Genomic DNA, 16,611 nt, shown 5'->3' with positions numbered 1-16,611 from the left:
CTCTAAGGTGCCACAAGTACTCCTGTTCTTTTAACATAAGAAACCTACCATTTCATAGACGCTGATTCTGTCTTGCAGAAGTGTAATTTGTACTTCAAATTCTTTATTCTTTTTTTGGTAATTCTTCAGTAGATATTCTTGTTCTTCTAGCTGTTGCTGATGTGTAAGGATCTGTTGTTTGGCTTGCAATAAATCCGCAGCTGTACTACTATGGCTGGTATTCCTTAAGGCTTCACTTGCCTGTAACTTACACATAGAAAAAACATAGGCAGGTCAGAGTTTTCTAAACCAGCAATCCTCCCATTTGCTCAGTTTATCTATAAGCAGGGAAAGACTGTTTGAAATTTGTTTGTCTTCCCTTTTAGTAGCAATGGGATAGTGTTCAACATGTTGGAATAGCCAGCAAATTATTTTTTCATGCTCAGTATTACACTGCTGCTGCTTCCCCCCCCCCAGTCATCAGGGGAGAGATCTTGAACAACTGCTGGGGATGCAACACAAGGCCCAGAAAGGATGGGCAATGCCAGTATACTTGTGTGGTAAAAGGGATGGCTGCCCCTCCATCTCAAGTCGACTGCCTTCCCATTGGCTGGGGATGAGTGATCTGGCTAGCTGATTGGCTCTTGTGTGCCCTCTCACCCATATTTATACTCTCCTGGGCTTTTCAACAGCCTCTTGTTCCTGTTAGTTGCCCTGCCCTCCCCCCTCCTCTTAGTTGTAGTGTAGGAGTTGTGTTTTTTAGGATGTTGCATGTGTCACTGATCACCAGTTTTGGGATCGTGAAGGAATTTTTTCCATTGGATCAAATTAGCCTATGTCTAGTGGGTTTTTTTCACTTTCCCTGCAGCATCATGGAGGCACAGTTGGGTTGTATGCAATAGACTTTAAAATTTAATATTAGGAAAGGAATGACTGTTTAGCTTGTCACAACATGTGGCTAGTGCAAATAAAGGTTAAAAGGGCCAGCTCCCACAGGTAAATGAAATTCAGGATTTCATTGGTAGACCTTGGGCCTATAGGAGAAGGGGAGACCTGAAAGATTTTCAGATTGAGGTTCCCTCTTGGTAATCTCTGCCCTCTTCACTCAGGGGGATGCAGAGAGGATTTAAAAGCAAACTGAATCCTAAGGGTAGGCCTGAACTACTGGTTATATCAGGGGTCGGCAATCTTTCAGGAGTGGTGTGCCGAGTCTTCATTTATTCACTCTAAGTTTCGCGTGCCCGTAATACATTTTAACGTTTTTAGAAGATCTCTTTCTATAAGTCTATAATATATAACTAAACTATTGTTGTATGTAAAGTAAATCAAGTTTTTAAATGTTTAAGAAGCTTCATTTAAAATTAAATTAAAATGCAGAGAACCCCCGGACCGATGGCCAGGACCCGGGCAGTGTGAGTGCCACTAAAAATCAGCTCATGTGCCGCCTTCGGCACGCGTGCCATAGGTTGCCTACTCCTGGGTTATATGGTGGGAATCCTGTAACTCTGCGTTGCAACCAATTAAACCCCTGGTATATGAGAGTGGTGGGTAGGCATAAAATGCCTCTTCAATATGTAAAATTAATACCATTGTGGCCTGCTACTTAAATCCATCCCATATATCTGTTGTTCATTTGCGGACATATCTCAAAATATGTTTTATGGCCAACTAGCACAGGGCAGCAGTATATTAGGAAGTCACTTTGAAGTGATAATATGCCTTGCACCTGCAATTGTTAATTCTCATAAATCAGTATGTGAAATACTGTAGATTCACAATGTCATGCTCGAAGCTTGTGGAAGTTATCTTTGAGTGTTCAACAGCTCAAAATACTAAAACATTTAACTGCAGCACAAATTAATAATGATGAAGCCTCCGTGGTTACCATTATACTCAATCATCAGTTCCTTTTTGAACAAACAAATATAAAAATATGTAACAAAAAGGAACAATGGAATAATCTTCAATCCCAGCAGAGAAAGTAGGGGTGTGACTAAGCCTCTAATAAGACTCTAGGGTGAAAACCTGAATCCAATGAAGTCAATGGGAGTTTTGCCATTGATTTCAAAGACGCCAGGATTTTACCCCTAATCTTTTGAGAACAGTTAGTACAGGTAAGTTTTCCTTTCTACAGTGGTTGCCATTAGAAAGCCAGTATTTACCAACAGTTACTATCGTGCAATAGAAGTGAAACCACATTATTTCCTATTGTATTATAGGAAATGAGTGCAATATTCCAGATACTACAATGTGGTAACTGTTGGCAAATACTCTTTTAATCACTGTAGATCCCTACTCTTGGGTCCAAATTTTCAAAAGTTTACATGAAAGAACACTGATTTTGTTTCTAAAGGAAGTAATACTTCATGGATTTTGTTATCCAAATTGACCCTCTTTCATCAAACCTGATGAAATATTGTTAGCAATAAAACTTACATGCTGAAACTGAATTTGCAGTTTCTGGCTTTGTTCAGTAAGCTCTAAAAATTCCCTCAGTGTTTCATCCTTTTCTTTCCGTGCTTGCTGTAGATTAGTAGTAAGCTGTGTGATAATATCATCTCTTTGTTTGATAGCAGCCTCAAATTCTTGAAGCTATGGAAGGTTAAGTTAGTGCAATCAGTGCAAGTCAAAATATGTACAAAAACATAATAAACTATTCTCATAAAATGGGAGTAAAAAAGTAAAATGTATTGAATGCATGACATCTCTACTCAGAAGTGCTTAAAACACCTATGGTAGCATTAATATGGTATAAAAGTTATTGCTAACATAAGTATTTAAAACTATTCAGACACTGGATATTGCTTTCTTCCTTAAGCAATTTTGACACAATTTCCCCAACCCCCCATAAGATACTTAACTGAAGAATGTAATCTGGACTTTATATTGATAAGGTAATGCATCTTGATTAAATTTATCAGAGTTAGACTCTGAAACTACGTTAAACCAGAAGTTCTCTAAAACATTCTTTGACATCAGTATGGAACGTGCAATAAATTGGGACTTCATGAGCTAATGAGGAAATCAGATTAAACATTCTAGACTGATACATGGTATATAGCAGTGAGAGGCTTAGATGGACACTTGTAATAAAGAAAGGAAAAAGGACAAAAGTACTGTTGATGGAAATAAATTCCTTCAGAAGTGTTATATGTACCTTTCAGCAGCATAGAATCATAGAATATCAGGGTTGGAAGGGACCTCAGGAGGTCATCTAGTCCAATCCCCTGCTCAAAGGAGGACCAATCCCCAACTAAATCATCCCAGCCAGGGCTTTGCCATATATTTTATTAAATTCTGTAAACCATGAATTGTACACTATTATTAACTGCCATTAATTTTCTTTAAAAAACATAAATTTCTTGCGGTTTACTTGAAAATTACTTAATTTATTTAAAAACTCTTCTTTCTACAGCCAGCAGAAGTGTTAAAATGTACATAATCTGTCAGTCAATGTACATGTTCTTAAATCATTAACCTGCTCATATATTATACTGTTAATTTAATTTTCTATGCTCTTCTAAAGAATAAAAAGCACCTACAGGTCATACAGGGAGATGTTCACTTCACTGACTTCAATGGCTTTGCAGCCACTTAAGTCAATGGTAAAGTGGGCACAGCACCTACCAGTTGTATGAAAACCAGAGCACCAGTAGCAGCCATTTTGTTTTCCAGGTTGACTGAATTTTAAAATTATTTTTACAAAGAAAATCGAAATGAAGTGTTAGTTTCTGGGTTTTCATTAAACTTAGAAAACTAACATCAGAAAGTCAATGGAAGTGTCTACATGGAACACTTTTCTTATAATGCTAGACATTCACCTGTGTGCACTGAAGGAAAAGTTTAGTACTACCACATGATGCTTTTGTATTGTTCTCAAATGTTTTAGCTGAGGTTAATTCATAGTTTAAAAGGCATATTATTCAGTACTGATAGGAAAGCAAGTGGTTTTTTTTAAACACACAGACCTACTCTCTATGAGCAGTTTGAGAGAACTGAATTCTGTTCATATCATCCTTGATTGCTTTGAAAAAAATAATCTGCTGAATCTACTAAGGGCCTGATCTTGCAAAGTGCTAAGTGCCCTCAAATCCCATTTTGATAGATCAAGTCCTAAAACAGTTGTTTGTTTTTACACCTTCACTTTCCTGAATGATGCAATTGCTTGACAACCATCTTAATACATAAACAGGCATAAATTGGGCAGTTATATATGCCAAGCCCTTGTACATACATAGGATCCTACCAAATTCACGGCTATGAAAAACATGTCACGGACGGTGAAATCTGGTCTCTTCCCATGAAATCTGGTCTTTTGTGTACTTTTACCCTATACTATAGGGATTTCACAGGGGAGACCAGTGTTTCTCAAATTGGGGATCCTGACCCAAAAGGCAGTTGCAGAGGGGTTGTGGTATTGCCACCCTTACTTCTGCATTGTCTTCAGAGCGGGGTGGCTAGACAGTGGCGGCTGTTGGCCGCATGCCCAGCTCTGAAGACAGCTGCCTGCCAGCAACAGCAGAGAAGTAACGGTGGCAATACCATACCATGCCATCCTTACTTCTGCGATGTGCCTTCAGAGCTGGATGGCCGGAGAGTGGCAGCTGCTGACTGAGGGCCCAGCTCTGCAGGCAGCAGCACAGAAGTAACGGTGACAATACCATACCATGCCATTCTTACTTCTGCGCTACTGCTTACAGCCGCTCTTCCTGGGCTCCTGACCAGCAGTCGCCGTTTTCCAGCTGCCCAGCTCTGAAGGCAGCACCACCATCAGAAGCAGTGCAGAAGTAAGGGTTGACGTACTGCAACCCCACCATAATAACTTTGCGATCCCTCCACAACTCCTTTTTGGGTCAGGATCCTTACAATTACAACACTCTAAAATTTCACGTTTAAATAGCTGAAAACACGAAATTTACAATTTTAAAAATCCTGTGACATGAAATTGACCAAAATGAATCGTGAATTTGGTAGGCCCCTATATTTAAAATTATATATGTTCACTATCTTTTCTTTCACTGAAAAGCACAGTGTTGGCAGCAACTAAACAGAAGAAATTATAACTCTTGTAAAATTCATCAAGCACAAATGGTACAAGATACAGTAAATAGGAACTAAGCATGAATTAAAATGTATCAGTACCATGGAAGATAAGTGGTCTTTCAAATCATTCATATGCACTGAAAGAGAAAACAGTGATAACCTATCCCTTTTTTTATTTATAGGGAATGCTACTTAGAAGGATATCCAGAAAATTATAAATCCCTTTTCATAGATTTGCTAAAATAAAAGGAAATCTTTCAAAAAACAAACAAAAAAATCCCACAGGGATGAATACAATTAAGACTACTTAGTTTAAAACATGTTTTGTAAACCATGATCCAACAACAAAATTCTATCTACAGTAGAAACTTATAAAACAAAGCAAAACCTATGAACACACGTTCAGTATACAAATCAACAAAAGGTCAAAGAAAAGAGAGACAAATGTGAAATGAAATACAGACCATGAAAAATAAAACTATGCCTTAAATTTCACCAATGGTCCAAATTCAGTGTGATGTAAGCTAACAAATACCTAACAACTTTAATAGGAGTACCACCTGCTTACATCAGGGCTTGTATGCCTGTCTGCAAACGCTGACAGACAAATGACCTCCTGGTTAAGTAGCTACCTCAGGAATCTCACTTCTTTGGTAGGTGGAACTTGATACTCTGCTTGGTCTCTGAGGAGCAAGGGAAAAAGAACTGTGTACTGCCATTGGATAATTAATGAGGAAGAATTAGAGCTTGTCTTGAGGAAGCCCATGTATCCACTCTTCCAACCATAAGGCGAGCACTGCAACAGCTAAGCACCGAGGGAAAATGTTGGCCAGAGAATAAAAAGAAAGGTGAAACACACTGGAACTTCCTTTCAAGTAAAGATGATACGTGCTGATGAAACCTCATTCTCTTTGGAACTAAACAAAATTCTGTATTCCACACTCTCTGACTGGCTCTCTTTAACCAAAAACACTTCCAGGTGACACTCAGCATTTTTGTGTGTAACCAAGTAGCAAACAGAAAGCAACATAAGGTAATTATACCTGTTGCAATCCTTCTGTACCATATGCTGCCCTCATTTCTTCTAGTTCTCTGTTTAGCTCTTCAATCTCTTGTTGTTTCCCAGCCAATTCATTCTCCATCATCTGTAGCCGTGTCTGAGAGTGCTGCATTTCATGCTCAGAATAAGTCTCTCCAACTCCAAATTCTTCTTCCTAAATCAATCCAAGTTCCTTAACAACCCAACACTTATATGTTTTCTCAAGGTGAGCAGAGTCAAATTTTGAATTCTCTATCAAATACCACATTAGAACATTAAAATATAACATAGCATTTAGGAGCTTATTGCCATGGTAACCTGCCTTGTTGGCATAATTTACACCTTAAGAGCACTGACATACAGTACTTCTGTGAATTCTGTATTAAAAGGCTAAGCTTTATACTAGAAGGAGTATTTTTTGTTTTCCCTAAAGTTTAAAAGAGGCAACATTATACATATTAAGATGTCATGAAACAACAACAAAGCTAGATAACATTGCATACCACAGAATTTTTGTTAGTAAGCCAGGTAGTTTTGTTCAACCAGAATATTACTATACAAATTGCATAAGGTTTTTAGTACCCAACATTAGTAATAGGATTTAATTGGTAATACTATACCCTGATTAAGTCTGCTGGTATAGCTGTTCTTGTCACAAAACTGCAACCATTTACCTGTATAAAGACAATTTCTAGACATATTATAATTTAAGATGCAGCTTAAATTCTAGCTTCCTTTCATTTGAGATGTATCTGATTATTTTTGTAGACAAAACCTTGTGAGAAGAGAACAATCACTTCATTTGAAATGCACACAGTTAGTATATACTGTTCCAGAATCTGATTGTTTTGCACAATTCAGATATACCTAATTGTATCAAAAGTAGCAAGGGTTATTGTTTTGTAATTTAGAGCCTCTCATATTAAGTAAACCTGGGCTGATGTCTTTAGGATATAAACTGCATTAGAATTCTTATAAACAAAGAAACCAAGGAAATTCAGATTTAAAGCTTCACATTTTAAATGTTATAATATTAAAAATCAGTAATAGAACATGCAATATGAGCAGACTGAACACATAATACATTTTAAACACAAAATATTTTGAGTACACACATTTAAAAATGGTGAGGAGAGAAGCTCAGTAAAGAGTACCTTAAATTACTAAACTCCTCTCCTCATCCATTTTTTGTAAGGTGTGCACTTCATAATTTGCTATTACTAATCACTCTCCCCTGGAATCAGAGTTATTATATCGTATTCTTGTAATCTGAAATAATTTCTTACACTGAAAAATGTACAAGACACTTTGGATTTAAAATAAAATATCTGAAAATTATTTCTTCCCTTTCACTTACCTGCTGCTGTCACACGGTGCAGCGTCCATGAGAATTTTGACTCTAGAGACCACATAAGCCAATAATAAAGAGACTCCAAAATTTTAAGTGCATCCCAAAAACAATACTTACAGATCAACAAGAAAATTGTAAGAAACAAACACAAAAATACACAGGGCTTTTACTCAGCAGGTCCTTTGACCCATGTGTAAAATGGTGTAACAAAAAACTGCCACATTCCTCTCAGAGCTCCTCTCCACATAAGAATCTGAAGTAGGAGTGAGGATTTTGGAGAAGGGGAGCTACTGTATATTTATAGAATTTCAGTTCCACCCAACATTATCACTGTAGCATTTAAGTAAAAAAAAGTATAAAATCAGCGTTTAAGTAAAAAAACAGTATGGAAATCTGCTTAGGAATTGTCTAGGCAGGGCAGGGCTTAATTACAATATGAAGGCATCATGTCTGTGCAAACCCTAAAGTCTAACATCAAAATGCACTGGCATGCAAGGGATCAAAGTCTGACCCCCAAGTTTGATTAAAGCAGTAGGGTATCAAAAAGAACAATGCCTCACTCCTGAATGACATTTTGGTAGAGACACAGAGGGTTGCTGACTCACTTTGGGGGGAGTCAAGTCCAGACCTCCTCTACAATAAGTAAGGTCACCAAAACATAGTCTAAGTTTGAGAGGGAATGAATACTGTAAAATACTGTAAAAATCAGGGGATCCCAATAAACTCCAATAAACTCCTCTGCCCCCATATGGGCACAGCAGGTACTCTTAACTCTGCAGGGCAACTGACTGCCACTACATTCACCCAGCATTTGCACTGTAGCTACTAACATGAGGCCTTAGAACAGATTTGGGCTTCTGGTCCTATCACAATAATAACAGATTAGTAGGAACAAAACATGAATGTAAACAAACAAAATGCTACTTTTCTTTTTCCTTTATGTACTCCAATTTCTATTGGCTCTTAAATTGATAAATAAAAACACTGACTACCGAAGAGTTATACGCCACATCTGTTGGATGCCCACAGTGGTCCTCTGGTGTTGTGTATAATCTCTGTACTTCTCCCATCTAATTCTCTGTGGAATCTATTATACTTTTTCTCTTTTGGCATGGTGCAAGGTGAAACCTAACAACGTTTTTAATACATTTCATTTGGTATTCCGAAGTGTAGACTGAGCACAATTGAGAGATCTGGGGGTGCCAAACAGGTATATTTTAGACATGGAAAAGTATTGCCTGTAGGAAAGCTGGCAGACGATTACAGGAATGTGCAAACACGGATTTTGAAATATCTTGTTTTAAAATAGATTATAAATTAATTTGTAATTTTGAAGTCCACAATCCTGCAAACGATTCAATGCTTGTGGACCTCTGTGCAAAGCTCATTGATTTTAATGGGTTTCCATGTGGGCATACTGGGTTGCCTATACAGAGCTCCCTACAACACTGGCATCTAAGTCCATATATATCATTGATCATTGATTTGAAATCTTACAATTTAATTTCTACTTTTAAAATTTTGCAATGCACCTTTAAGGCTGAAATGTTCTTAAATCACACTGGTGTGCCTACGTACTGCAGCATATAATACATGAAATCATCCATCTTTGGAGATCCTGGAAATATTGAGTAACAAGAGCACAGTTTTTAATCTTAGTTCTGAATTTTCCTGTTTTCATTATTATCTTAATATTTTCACAAGAAATATTCCCCAAACATAAAATCTCTTTTAAAATGTTTATAATCTATCGTGTAAAGGCAAACGTGCTTTAATTTATACTTTATTTTATACTGTTTAAGCAAAAGGAGACTTAAATATCACAAAACTAACCAAGCAGCACCACTGAATATAGTGATTCATGACTACTGCCACCAGGGGTCAGCACAATTTTTTTGAGCCATTGCACTTTAATGTACAGTATAGCTATCACTGTCAAGCTCCATAAAGATGATTTTAGATCCTATAGACCTCGGAATCCCTGACATGCTACCACCCAAACTGCAGCATCAATCTTCTATATGGAGCTATTTCAATGCTATTAGAAAGATTTGTTTAGAAATTAAAAAATTACTTTCCAATATAAATTATCAAGTTTACATGTCAAAGCATTGGCAGTGTAGGTCAAATTTTAATATATAAAAGAATAGCATATTATTGACTGACAGAAACTTTCAGGTCAGAAAACAAAAAAACCCCAAAGCCCTTAATTTCATTATATATGAGTTTCTATAAAAGCATCTGGAATGGGTAATGTATTTTTATTCCACATCTTTAAAAGAACTCATATTTATTTGTTTTAGTTCTTTATTTCAATGCAAGGATTAAGATATACATTTTATTCAGGAATTATTTCACTTTTATTGCCAATTATTATTCCATGAACACAGAAGTTTATAATATCAATACTGGCAGATGACATTGCTTGCAGCCTGCAATGTTGCTAACTGCTAACGGTCTCTTTTAATGGGTCCCTCTTTTAAACTAAATGAGAAAACACTGATTCTGAAAATATACACAAAGTGCTGAATCCTCAGCTTTTGTACTCTTATAATTTAGTGCTTTTTAGTTGTCACATATTATAGCAACATCACAACATATTGAGCACTCCAATAAGTTTTAGTCTGATTACTACAAAGAATTTATCTAAGATTCTAGCACTATAATATCACCTTGGCAAAACCTATTTCCATACATTCTTATTTTTAAACTGTGGATAGGCAGAAGATATTTCCTGTTCGTGTCATATAAACAATTAGAATAAAGACTTAAGCCTAACAATAACAGATTCACAACCTTTTAAATCTACAGAGACTTTAACAGTGATTTTTAAAAATATGTGATGGCTGTGTTACTTAATTTATTTTTCCATTATATAGTGCATTAGAAAAATTTCTTCATTTTAAGGTTAAAGACTATTGTTTACAATGTAATTAGTTTTGCCAATAACAAACTTATTCTCTTCATCTTCCTCAACAGTGATTAAAAATATTTCTTAGGTTTGAAAAAAAGAAAAAGAAGTTTTGGCTACTGTCTTTTAGTACTTGTCTTGTAGAAGTATGGAATACAAGTTTATATTTGGACCTACGGAGAAGCAGCATCAAGAAAGGTAAAAAACAGTGCTTGCTACTGGGAAAAGCTCAACTTCCCCTTAGTCTTGAATTTGAACTGTAACCCTGACTAGATTACTAATCATCACCATTATTTAATTCTAAAGGCTACATAAGGTCTCATATTAGTTTAAAATAAGTAATTTGTTACAAACAGCATATTCTGTATATATTCATATTTTGGATTTGGTTACCATGTCCACAACTGTGGATTTGTACAGGAGACTGAAGGAAAGAGAAGACTTCATTTATAATAATAAAATTCCTGTAAGACAAGAATGCTGATATCTGCAGTTACTGTTTCCCGCAACTTTGCTTAGGAAACTGTACTCTATCATTAGACGGAGCCATTATGAGCAATGTCCCTCAAAGAGGGATATATTTATTTGTCACTGGACTTTATCCAGTTCCCCAAGAGAATTAGCTAACAAACAAGAAACATATTGCTCACTTTGCCAGCTATAATAAAACAAACAACTTTTAAATAATACAAGTTAAAAATATTCCACTTGAAAGCATGACTACTATTTTTTTTAGCATTATTTCTGACTGAAAAGGTTTAAGTAACTTTTTTTAAAAATGAAGCCTCTTTAAATAATGAGAAGAAAGAAGGGAAGCAAAGAATAAGATGGGTACCACTAATAAGCTCATCACCAGCCTGTTCGAGTTGCCAAGCACACCTGGCTCTCACCAACTTCAAATTAAATTGTAGGTTTTTAGCATTTCCAAACATAAGGCGCTACATGCCTGAAACAAAACTGAGTTCAAGATTCAGTCTCCAATTCCATACAAAATTTGTCCAGTCTATGCTATGGTATACAGAATTTAATTTTCTCTCACCTTTAAAAATTCTCAATGTTACAGATGGCTGCAGTTGTTCATTAACGTAAATGAAACATATTTATTACTAAAAGTGTTATTATGGCTGACCTGAATACACCTCTACCCCGATATAACGCGACCCGATATAACACAAATTTGGATATAACGTGGTAAAGCAGCGCTCCGAGGGGGCGGGGCTGCGCGCTCCGGCAGATCAAAGCAAGTTCAATATAACGCGGTTTCACCTATAACACAGTAAGGTTTTTTGGCTCCTGAGGACAGCGTTATATTGGGGTAGAGGTGTATATGCTTGATGACAACTCAATGCAGTTCCAAAGACACATGTACACTGGTTCCAAGATCTCACTGCAGACAGTGAAAAACTTCACTGACTTTTAACAATTAAAAGGAATGTACGGAAAAGCTGCACACCTTGCATCTTAACAATCATTGCTCGATTTTGCAAGCCAACCACCATTTGAACTGCATGCACAAGTTTCTCACTATCTACTTATGTTTTGGAACAAAATTATTACTTCATGAGAAAAGGGAGGGAGATCCTCTCACAGGAAAGAGAACAAGAGTTCCTAGAAAAGAATGAGTTCATACATAGTTTTTTTTTTGCATTTTCGTTTTCAAAGAGGCTGAAAAATGGGATTTTTTTTTAAAAGTAGAGTTCAGAATTAGATCTGGTTACAATTCTACAATATTAGTCTTCTGTGGTCTTTGGCATTTAAAATACTGCTATTAAAATCTCTAACATTAACTGTAGATACTAAGGAGAACCTTTTGAATACCAAAAAAAGAGTACAGACCCACAAGGTGCTGGGCTAAACTCTTCAGCTCAGGGATTGTGTCTTCACCTATCCTTCTACAGGGTGGATGCTACCATAGTCTAAATATTAAATAACTAACCCATGCTCATCCATAATTATGAGACATTACATCAATGTCCTTCAATGTCTCAATCTCCCAGGACTTGCATGTTTTCTTGGGATTTTTGCTCTCACTTTCTGCAATAGCTGCTCCTTACATCAGACTAGAGGTTTTGATTATACTTTTGTATGGCTCTCAGTCGTGCATATGTCAGAGCATGTCATACTGCTCTGGGCTTCTGAGGCATTGAAGGCTGGCTCTTCATGTTCAATGGGTGTGGTACAAATATCTCACTGTAGTATACATTCTAAACATAAAAATACCATAGTAAAGTCAGTTCTGTGCACAGAACTGTATTTGTTTCCTTTTTAATGGTAAACTGTGTGTGTGAGTTGCCTCCTTTCCTCAACACACACACAGAGCTCCTGATGATTCTTTTAATCTTCTCCTACTTCTCACCCTTCACCAAAACATATAACAAGAAGTGTGCTGTGCCCAGGTATCTGAGATATGAAATCTCTAATCAGAGCATATAACCTGGATTTCCTTCAGGTAGAGAGGAACAGGAGCCACTGGTTACCCAGCAGAAGTAATATAAGCAGAGCTGGCAGCTCCACATATGCCAGGTTGCCTGACATTTCCCACTATCAGATCCTGCTTTCAGTTACCTAACATGGCAAAACTTTAACCATTTGGGCTCAAATCTTCCATTCCAGGTGCAGGGCCGGATTAACGCAGGGGCTTTAGGGGCTGCAGCCCAGGGCCCCAGGCTAAGAAGTGCCCCAGCGCAGCAGCGCTCAGGCAGGCTGGCTGCATGACATGGCCCCACACTGCTCCCAAAAGCAGTGGGCTGCTGGCAACTCTCTGCGGCCCCGCACGCTGCCCCTGCTCCTAGCATTGTCCCCACAAGTCTGGTTCCCGGCCAATGGGTGCTGCAGGGGTGTGCAGAGTTGTGCCAGCAGCCGTCCGCTTCCGGGAACAGCATGGGGCCATGGCATGCAGGCAGGCAGCCTGCCTGAGCCCTGCTGCGCCACTGTCCAGGAGCCACCTGTGCTAAGCACCTCCTGGCCGGAGCCTGCACCCCACACCCTGTCCCAGGTCAGAATCTCCTCCTGCACCAAACTCCTTCTCAGAGCCCGCACCCCTCACCCTCTCTTGCACCCCAACACTCTGCCCCAGCCTGGAGCCCCCTCCTGCACCCAAACTCCCTCCCAGAAAAAAACTAATATAACAACTGTTCTAAGGTAAGAATTAGGCTATTTTGAATTAATTTAACTATATTCGATATATTTTAAGACTGAAATGTAATCACATAACGGCTTTATGTTAATTAAAAGGCAAGTTTAGTATAGAGCTAATAGCCTCGATGTTATAATTGTGATCATTTTGTTTTAAATTAGGAAAAAGAATTGTATACAGGAGCCCCACAAAATCTAATAGCCTTGGGCCCACAGGAGAGTTAATCCGGCCCTGCCAGGGTGCCAGCTGCAGGCTGAATTTTTTTTGAAACGTTTCAGTCAAAACAGTTCAGCCATCTCAGAGAAGTAATTTAGGGAAAGATATAGTGTTTTGTCATGTTAAAAAATCCTTACTATGGTTCCATTGAGAAGCTTGAACGCCCCATGCTTTGCAGCAGGGACTTGACATTTGGCAGGAGGGTGGCTTTTGTGGCAGGGATGTGCCTTTTGCTATTCCCATGAAAATCTGGCCAAATGTTATAAGCTTTTTAAAATCTCAACTTGCACATATTCAGTGGAGGCTTTTTAGAACTGCACAGCTAAAATAAAATCTGCAAAACTCCATCGCATTCAGAATGCTCTAGCCCAGGGGTCTCAAACACGCGGCCTGTAGAGTTATTTGCACATTAAGAGAACATTAAGGTTGCTAAAGAGCTCCTATGTGATGCTAGGCAAGTCAATTATACCAAACTTTTCGCTAAGGGCTTGCCTTCACTGCAAAGTTAACCTGAGTTATAACTCAAGTACTGCCGCCAGCTTGAGTCCCATCCACACGCAAAATCCCTTGAGCGTGGTTGTGCTTTTAACTTGAGTTGGCTGGCCTGGCAGGGGATATAAACTAAAATTTACACTTAGTTTACGAAGTCTAACAGAACCACTAGTATGGATGCAGGCTAGCTCCTCTCGAGCACTGCTGGTCCTCCAATGCCTTCCCACAATTCCCTCTGGATCCCCAGAAAGGATGGAGAAGTTCTCTCACAAATCACTGGGAAAGAATTCATAGAGTGGCTCAGCTTACTGCAGTGCAAAGAACTATGGAATATATCCCCAAAAGTCTGAGTGTCACACACAAGTGAGTGCAGCATCGGTGTGGATACAGTAGTTTGAGTGTTATTTCGCAGTGTGGTCTCTTTCACTCAAGCTGGGATAACTCAAGAGGAGTAACTCAAGTGAAGATCACTGCAGAGTTAACTCTGCAGTGAAGATATACCCTAACTGTATGTTCCTCATTTTCTGTATACCCAACTTGAGACCCATACTCTGATTTGCAGAAGTGCTGTACACTCACATCAGCAAACTGAAGTCAGTGGGAGTAGGGCCATCAACATATAAAGTGCTATATGAAGCTAAGTACACTGAAAAAATAGGTTGTAGGCATTTCAGACTGAGCACCTAAAATTTGTGAACACTTTTTACTTTAATCTCTCTGTTCCTGAATTCCCCATCTGTAAAATGGGAATAATAATAGCCTCTCACCTAACAGCAATGTTGTTAAGATAAGTTAATTAATGTTTGTGAAGCACTCAAATACTATAGTGATGAGTGCCATGGAACAGCCCCCGAGGAAATTAATAACTGTATTCAGAGCAGGGTTTGAATTGTGTGCAATAAATAAGGCAATAAAGCATTGAACAATTAAGATAAAACAAAATATTGAATAGCTGCTGATTTAATGAGCACTGAATGAGGCAGGGGTCTTGGGAAAAGACTGTATGCGAGCATGTAATTAATGCGTATGCACCAGGGGCCCAAATTAAGGTTGTTCAAGCACCCTATATTCTGGCATTTTCTAACTTTTCAGAGACTGGCTTTGCAACCTTAATCATATTTTAACATAGCTTTTGTATGTGTAATAAATTGGCCAGCATGTGTTATATCGAATCAAATTTATTGTTCTCAAATTGACAATATTACAATTTTTCTACTTGTGTTAACTGAAAAAGTTAGAGCTGGAAATTGTTGGGAATTGGCAGGGATAATACTATATGTTACAAGGCTCACCATAAATACAAAGTAACATATTTATTTATAAACTCTAATGATCAAAGAAACTATCATAGTTTTTGAGGAATCCTCAAGAGATAAGAAAATTAATAGCATATTGACATGAAGTTAATTATTAATAATGCTCTAAGGGCCTAATCCTGCTCTCAATGGCAAGATGACAATGACTTCAGTGTAAACAGGATCAAACTATTTCAAGGTATTTCTTTTTAAAATTAACTAATTTTCTGAACAAGTTTTCATTTTACTTACAAGTTAAAGATAATCACTCAACTTGGCGTTTAATTCTCCACAGAAAATTAACATAGGGAAGTGATTGCATAACCAGAACTCTGAACAGTACCATTAAAGTGCAGTTGTAGTGAAGAAACCATTACATTGGCTTTACAAACCTACTACTTTATTAGGTATAGTATTTATCCTGTTATTTATCTGACATGCTGCTTGTTTAATTGTGACTGCTTAAAAAAAAGTTATATTTTTATGTTATTTATAACATTTTCAAACTAATACTTCCTTTCTCTTTTTTTTAAACAAAATATTTAAAACTATTCCACAATGTTTAAATGTGACACATAAAAAATGTAAAATGTTACTTCATTCTTACCTCAGAACTATAATCATCTGCTGTAGTGGAAATTTCACTGTCTGGCTAAAATAGGAGAAAAATAAAAATATTTACAATGTTAACAGACTTCAAAACATTAAACATAATTTCTATCTATTTTTGTGTATTTGGACAGTAGTTAAAGCCACCTGAAGAAGTATATCTAGTTAAAATACTCATGTTATCCATTAGAATCTACAAAATGAAAGCCATTCCCAGCTCTCTGAGGCCTTGTCTATACGTATAGCTATACCAGCAAACCCTCCTAGTGGAGATGCAGTTTATATAGACAAAAAAGTGCTTTTGCCAATATAGCCAATACCAGTCTCTGCAAAAAATAAGCAGTACTGGCAGAAGTGACATTACTCTACATGCAAAAGTTTCTAGTGTTGCTCCGGCCTCAGATGTGATTATGCAAAGCAGCGAACACCTTCAATTTCCAGTTAATGAGCGCTGAAGGTGATTTCTTGCAGGAGGCGCTTAGGCTCAGGTACGTAGGCTCAAATCCTGCAATCAGATCCACATGCATTCAAGCAATTGCA

General features: G+C 37.6%; 1 protein-coding gene across 7 annotated transcripts in view; it reads right to left on the bottom strand.

Annotated features, from left to right (window-relative positions):
* The window catches only part of AKAP9 (A-kinase anchoring protein 9), a 213,544-nt gene that overhangs the window by 122,144 nt on the left and 74,789 nt on the right, over window positions 1-16,611 (bottom strand). For 6 of the 7 annotated variants that reach the window (XM_034760411.1, XM_034760413.1, XM_034760412.1 and 3 more), the window contains exons 3-7: window positions 16,070-16,114; window positions 6,682-6,735; window positions 6,066-6,236; window positions 2,416-2,571; window positions 49-246 (exon numbers count right to left, since the gene is read on the bottom strand). In XM_034760411.1, the coding sequence (XP_034616302.1) occupies window positions 49-246; window positions 2,416-2,571; window positions 6,066-6,236; window positions 6,682-6,735; window positions 16,070-16,114 (624 nt within the window). The remainder of the gene's footprint in view (window positions 1-48; window positions 247-2,415; window positions 2,572-6,065; window positions 6,237-6,681; window positions 6,736-16,069; window positions 16,115-16,611) is intronic. The other variant, XM_034760417.1, reaches the window with a different exon arrangement.

This window comes from Trachemys scripta, chromosome 2 (genome assembly GCF_013100865.1).
Source record: "Trachemys scripta elegans isolate TJP31775 chromosome 2, CAS_Tse_1.0, whole genome shotgun sequence".
NCBI classification, from domain to species: domain Eukaryota; kingdom Metazoa; phylum Chordata; order Testudines; family Emydidae; genus Trachemys; species Trachemys scripta.
This window is presented reverse-complemented; position numbering and strand designations above follow the sequence as displayed.